This window comes from Berghia stephanieae, chromosome 9 (genome assembly GCF_034508935.2).
Source record: "Berghia stephanieae isolate SIO BIC M18660-M18661 chromosome 9, UCSD_Bste_1.3, whole genome shotgun sequence".
NCBI lineage: Eukaryota > Metazoa > Mollusca > Gastropoda > Nudibranchia > Aeolidiidae > Berghia > Berghia stephanieae.
In genome coordinates, this window is record NC_088368.1 from 44271492 (window position 1) to 44279081 (window position 7590).

The window sequence follows — 7590 nt, forward strand, 5'->3', positions numbered from 1 at the left end:
CATCCTCATCATCATCATCATCATCATCATCATCATCATCATCATCATCATCATCATCATCTTCATCATCATCATAGACAGGCATAACAAAGCTGGCGTATAATTATAATCAATTTTAAATGGACGTTACGATATAATTAATTTATGCTGATTTAAGGCTATGATATGATATAGACATAAATAATTAATTTATCACCCATCGTATAACATGGTATCATTTCCTCGAGGCTGGAGAAGACTATGAATGGTGGTATCACTATCTGTACCCTGTGCTCATGAAGTGTTTTGAGAGATAACAAACCAAACAGTTCATCTGACAAATTATATTATTGTAAGACGGCATTATCAGTCATAAAGATACAAGATGAAGGAAACGGGTATGTAAACGTGTACTTATTTGCAGTTCTGATAACCTAAGTATATCGGTTTATTGTTGTAATTGCAATATAAAAATTAATACAGAAACATGATGAAGGAAACGGGTATGTAATTATATCAACGTATACTTAGCAGGTCTGATAACCTAAGTATATCGGTTCGCTGTTGTAATTGCAATATCATTCATAAAGACAAAAGATGAAGGAAACGGGTATGTAAACGTATACTTATTTGCAGTTCTGATAACCTAAGTATATCGGTTCGTTGTTGTAATTGCAATATCATTCATTAAGACAAAAGATGAAGGAAATGGGTATGTAAACGTATACTTATTTGCAGTTCTGATAACCTAAGTATATCGGTTCGTTGTTGTAATTGCAATATCATTCATAAAGACAAAAGATGAAGGAAACGGGTATGTAAACGTATACTTATTTGCAGTTCTGATAACCTAAGTATATCGGTTCGTTGTTGTAATTGCAATATCATTCATAAAGACACAAGATGAATGAAACGGGTATGTAGCCTAACTATATCAACGTATACTTATTTGCAGTTCTGATGACCTAAGTATGTCGGTTCATTGTTGTGATTGCAATATAATTAATACAGAAACATGATGAAGGAAATGGATATAATAATAATAATAATAATAATAATAATAATAATAATAATAATAATAATAATAATAATAATAATAATAATAATAATAATAATAATAATAATAATAATAATAATACTAATAATAATAATAATAATAATAATAATAATAATAATAATAATAATAATAATAATAATAATAATAATAATAATAATAATGATGATGATGATGATGATGATGATGATGATGATGATAATAATAATAATGATAATAATAATAATAATAATAATAATAATAATAATAATAATGATGATGATGATGATGATGATGATGATGATGATGATGATGATGATGATGATGATGATGATGATGATGATGATGATGATGATAATAATAATAATTATTATTATTATTATTATTATTATTATTATTATTATTATTATTATTATTATTATTATTATTATTATTATTATTATTATTATTATTATTATTATTATAAGAAGAAGAAGAAGAAGAAGAAGAAGAAGAAGAAGAAGAAGAAGAAGAAGAAGAAGAAGAAGAAGAAGAAGAAGAAGAAGAAGAAGAAGAAGAAGAAGAAGAAGAAGAAGAAGAAGAAGAAGAAGAAGAAGAAGAAAAAGAAGAAGAAGAAGAAGAAAAAGAAGAAGAAGAAGAAGAAGAAGAAGAAGAAGAAGAAGAAGAAGAAGAAGTGGGAATAGAAATAATAATAAGTAATAATAATAACAATACTCTAATATGAATGGATCCAAGATCACGTGACTTAAACCTAAATTATTATAGTCTACTTTTACTTTCTATTCATTTTCTTTCCCTGCATTTCCAAACCCTCGTAACAAGTTTGTCAAAATACGTTATTTTGTTTTGTTATGTTTTTTCTAACCACGGTCATGGGTCCTCAAATCGGATTGACACTTGCATAATAATCATCACAGTCTATGAATGTCACGTTGATTCATTTGACCTTTGACCTTGTTTACACGCAACTATAAAAATAGCATCAGTTACAGTGATGGTCTTTAACTCATTCAACCCTAACACCGACTATATCCAAAGTTTACCAGGGTTACTTTCACCCCACGCCTATTTTTTTACATTTTTCTGAGACAAATTATAGGCGTATCTAGTATCAAGGATAATGTTGTTAATTTTTACATGTCAATGGTAGTTGAATAAAACTATCTATGTACATACTCATTTTTATACATTTTTTCCAATAATCGCTAGGATTGAGTGAGTTAAAGCCGGTGTACCACGCGAGAATGACTCTACCAATAAACACTAGAGTTAAATTGGCGAACGCGAGGCACACTCTAGAGTTAGTCTCTCGGCCGCGAGGCTAACTCTAGAGTCTGTCTCGCGTACGCCAATTTAACTCTAGAGTCTTTATGGCGATAGAGTCATTCTGGCGTGCTACACCGGCTGGCTTCAAAAGAGTGGGCTTACAGGGTGGTTTTTAATACAGTTCTCTCCCCTTAATCACACCTCGGTTAATCGCGAACTCCGCTTATGCGCTACACATTCCCCAAAAACGTACAAATATTGGATTAGTCACTTTTAATATCTCATTGCGGTTATGTGGTCTTGTGGTGTTGACAGTCGCTTTCGGATAAGAAGGTCCTGGGTTCGAGTCTCGCTCTCTCGGCGCATAGTTGTGTCTTTTGAAACGGCTCTCTACTCACATTCTCTCATCGTACTCAGATGTAAAATGGATAGCTGACTGGCCGTTAACAACGTTGTCTCTGTCGAAAAAAAAATTGTAATATCGCCTAACAGGCATCATGTCTTGTTCTACTTGTTAGGTTGCTGTTGGCCAGCCACAGGACTTCATTTGCCTCTTTGACTACATAAATCTTGTAGAAAAGGAAAGTTTAGTTCCTTTGGTCCTGTTAAAATGACTATGGAGTATTTTTGGATCATGCTGAGGGCAAATAATTGATTTCCAAAGCTATAAATAGAACGAAGATCACGTCACCCTGGTCTTTGTTATTAGTTGTTTTGGGGTTTGTTTGTTGTTGTTTTTTTTTTGCCATCCACGTTTATGAGTAATTCTCAATTAACTGTATTCACCAGAATATAAGCGTTCAAGGTTACACATAGTTTTGTGTGTTGGTCCGTTATACGTCTGGATGGCAATGTTGTGAGCTTCTTAGCCAAGCGCATACTATCTATATTAGGGGACTTTTTCTTTTTCGTGTTCCCTTAAAAAATACGAAATTTTTGAAACTTCAAGTAGACAGCTCTACAGGGAATGAGATTTGCGGAAGAGAAGCGTCCCTTGATTGGACGTCACCCATAGTCTGTGACGTCACCAGCGGAAAAGTTATTAGAGAGAGAACGTCATGTTGGTTGTGCTTCCGCGAGGACGAGAGACGCATGCGCACAACCAACATGACGTTCTCTCTCTAATAACTTTTCCGCTGGTTACGTCACAGACTATGGGTGACGTCCAATCAAGGGACGCTACTCTTCCGCTAATCTCATTCCCTATAGATAGTATGCAGATGACGTCACTCAGGCCTTTGTTATTGTTTTTGCCATCCGCGTTTGTGAGTTGTTCTCACTAAACTGCATTAACCAGACTATAACAGTTCATGGTTACACAGAGTTTGTGTGTTGGGCCGTTATACCTCCGGATGGCAATGTTGTGAACTCCTTGGCCAAGCGCATTCTATCTGTACTAAGCTGCAACAAGCTGTGGACTGTAAAAAGTAATAAACAAAAATCAATAATATAGCAGCTTCAAAATGAACAAAATACCAAACACACGTTTCTAGCTCAAAACCCTTCTTCAGCCAACAACAAAAACCATAACGATAAATAATTAAAACACAGATACATAACCAAAAGACCAGATCGACGAAAGGGCCCAGACGTTTCGTGTTTGGTATTCTATTCTTCCTTTAAGCTGTTATATTCTTTTTCGTTGGTTTGTTTTTTGTTTTTTTTTTGATTGGGGTTTGTTTTTGTTTTTGTTGTTGTTTTTGTTTTTGTTGTTGTTTAGCTTGCTGTGTTTTTTAATTGTTGTTTTTTTTATTGTTGGTTTCATTTTTGCTTGACTTATAGTTGGCACAGCGCTATGTGGTCTTGTGGTATGACACTCGCTTTCGGATCGGAAGGTCCTGGGTTCGAGCCTCGCGCTCGGCGCATAGTTGAATCCTTGGAGAAGGCTCTTTACTCACATTCATTCACCGTACTCAAGGGTAAAATGAGAACCTGGCCGTTAACAGCGTTGTCTCTGTCCGAAAAAATTAGAACATCGCCTAACAGGCGTCATGTCCCGTCCTAAATGTTAAATGTTGTTGTTGGCCAGGGACCCCTTGTAAAGCGCTTTGAGCACATTTAGTGGATATTGCGCTATATAAAAGCTCAATTTTTAATTTTTTTTTTTTTTATAAAGAGTGCTTGGAAAGAAAATTATGTTTATATGATGTTTAGTTTATTAAGGCATCGAAAAAATAAAATTAAATCATATTTTGCAAACTATTTTCAAACGTCAATTAAAAATGTTTGAGATACAGGTCAATGAACTTTTTTCAAGGCATTCAGTATAAATAGGATTCAATAGTCTGATGTCACGTCCGCCTAGCAACCAGCAGCTTGGTTCTAAACAAAGAAAACTGGTAGTGTTTATTCTTCATGCTGGCTAGAACTTTTTCACATGTCATGTGATCAGAATGTATAAAAGTCAAAACATGATCAGATTTATAAATGTTTTTCTCCTCTGGATACACTTTTATGCTAGTCGAAAACATATTTCATAAGGGCGTCCGCCATTGTTCCGATAGTTTAGAACCAGTTACTATGGGTCATGACGAGGGAAGTGACGTCACGACTGTTGAACCCTATTGTATGATATTCTAGAAGATTTAACGCCTAATATACTTTACTATTAAATCAAAATGTTCCTTTTTTCCTCCTAGGATATCATCAAGTCACCTCAATAATGGAAATCCCGCAGAACGAAAACAGTTCCCATTTAAGACGACATGACCAAAATAGTATCGAACAGCAGAGTTCAAATTCATCTCAAATATCCTTGAAACAAAATAAAGATGCAACAGGAAGCGAACGTAATTTATACGTCGAGACAAGACCATCAACAACCATTTGTGACACAGATTCTGATGACGTCATAATCGAAGTTAACGAATTCAGCCAATCATCGTCTCCGTTAATTTACAAACTTACCGACACGCCTCCGTTTTATTCCCTCCCTTTGTTTGTGTTACAACAAGGGATTCTGGCCATACCCACCCCCCTCTTAACAACATTTTTAGTCAGTGAAATAATTTGCGCCGAGGACGATGATGAGATAAAGGCGAGAATTCTCAGCGCCACGTTTTTCATGATAGGATTATCGACGTTCGCAATGGTCACTTTCGGTGTCAGACTTCCAATATTTCAAGGTCCAAATTTTACCTATGTGCTGCCCATCCTTGCCATGATTAACTTTGACGAGTTCAAATGCCCGGCTGTATTCGATTACACAGATCCTGTGTCGAATTCTACATCTCACATGGTGAGAATATCCAACGATACAATGATGACCAGACGTGATTTCATAACCGGAAGAATCAATGATTTAGCCGGAAGTTTGATAGCTGTAGGAGCAGTTCATTTTCTGATCGGAGTGACGGGTTTTGTTGGGATTATTCAAAGATTCGTCGGACCGATTACCATTGTGCCCATCATTTTACTTTTTGGAATACAACTCCATCCTGTAGTTGTAGGATTTGCTCAAACGCACTGGGCCACAGCAGCTCTGACTGTCGCCACAGCAGTCGTTCTTGGATTGTATCTAGAAAAGTACAAAACGCCTATTCCTTTTTGGACGCCTGCGCGTGGTTTTTCTGTCACGTGGTTACCTGTACATAACGTCTTGGCAATATTTATCAGTATTTTAATTGGATGGATTTGCTGCTTTATATTAACCCATTACAATCTCATTTCTAACGATCCTGAAAGTCATGAATTCAACGCGAGAACGGATGCTAGGTTTCAAGTCGTTCACGACATGAATTGGTTCTTATTCCCATACCCTGGACATTTCGGCGCTCCTGGATTTAATCTCACTGCAGCAATCGCTTTTCTTATCGCGACTCTCATGTCAGTTCTCGACTCCATTATTGACTATTCCGCAAGTGCCAAGATCTCCTGCGCGCCTCAACCTCCTGGCTTCGCCGTAAATCGTGGTATAGCGGTGGAAGGGTTGATGGTTCTCTTGGGCGGTACGTTTGGCTGCGGTCACGGAACGGTCTCCTTCAGCGAAAATATCGGAGCGATGAAGTTATGCCGTGTGGTTAGTGTTTCCGTTTTCCAGTGGACTGGAATCATGTACATGATCTTCGCCTTCTTCGGTAAATTTGGAGCGTTCTTTATTACCATTCCACATTCTGTTATGGGCGGAAGTCAAATCATAACCTTTGGCCTTTTAATCGGCGTTATTTTGTCATATCTACAATTCATTGACCTGAATTCGACCAGAAATCTGAGCATTTTGGGAATCTCTTTAATTTTGGGAATGATAATGCCGAAGTGGATGGGAGATAATGAAACAGCCGTTGACACCGGAAGTTATAGACTTGACACGGTCATCAAGATATTCTTATCTAATCCTTCATTTGTCGGAGGCGTAACTGCAATATTTCTTGATAATTCCATCCCGGGCACGAAAAAAGAACGTGGAATAGCGTATCAAATCCAGCAGCTTCATAATCTCGACGATGACGATGACTCTAAGAACCAATTTAGAAGAGATGAAAAACATTCGGAATCGTCTACAATCAAAACGAGAAACACGGATGAAGGGGACAAGGGTATTCTACTTCATGGCAGAGAAATCTATCTGTTGCCATGGATACCTGCGAGTTTCCGGAAGTCAATTTTATTCCAATTCATACCTATATTTGACAATGCTATTCCGACAAAAGACATTGCTGCTTGAAGCTCGAATAAAAAATAACGAAAAGTAATGAAATCTGCCCTAACCTACAAAAGGACAGTATCTGTGCTCACCCAGATCCAACCAGTTTTGCCGCAATCGACACATTTAGTTTTTTCATTCAAAACTCTTTAATTCTATTACATAGTGGAAGTCTTCTAACATTAAATAATAGCTAATGATAAATTGCTTTTTTCTGTTTGTGGACAATTTCATTGACGTAATATGTTGCGTGATATTTTGAATTTAGAGATACTGTTCTTTCTTGCGTTAAACCCCTGCAAAGAACTCTATCTGTAACCAACAAAAGGACAGTACTTTATAGATAGTATGCTCTTAGCTAAGAAGCTCACAACCATGCCATCCGGAAGTATAACGGACCAACACACAAAACTATGTGTAACCTTAAACGTTTACAGCCTGGTTAATACAGTTACGTGAGAATTACTCATAAACGTGGATGGCAAAAAAAAAAAACAAAAAAACAAAAAAGACCTGAGTGACGTCATCTTCGTTCTATCTATACGCCCGTCTCATATAAGCTTCAATCTATTGAACGAAGACAGACAATCTGTTAATTTGTCAGTTTTGCATGTCAATATTTATATCTCTGACATGCCAAAGTGACTGCCAAGCACTCAAAATGCGATAC

General features: G+C 36.4%; 1 protein-coding gene across 1 annotated transcript; it reads left to right on the top strand.

The window, feature by feature from the left end:
• Window positions 1-224: 224 nt before the first annotated feature.
• Window positions 225-7245, top strand: LOC144979409 (solute carrier family 23 member 1-like). Its single transcript, XM_078926055.1, has 2 exons — window positions 225-377; window positions 4918-7245. Exons 1-2 carry the CDS (start codon window positions 365-367, stop codon window positions 6939-6941), a joined length of 2037 nt encoding a protein of 678 aa, XP_078782181.1. The 5' UTR covers window positions 225-364; the 3' UTR covers window positions 6942-7245.
• Window positions 7246-7590: the final 345 nt, after the last annotated feature.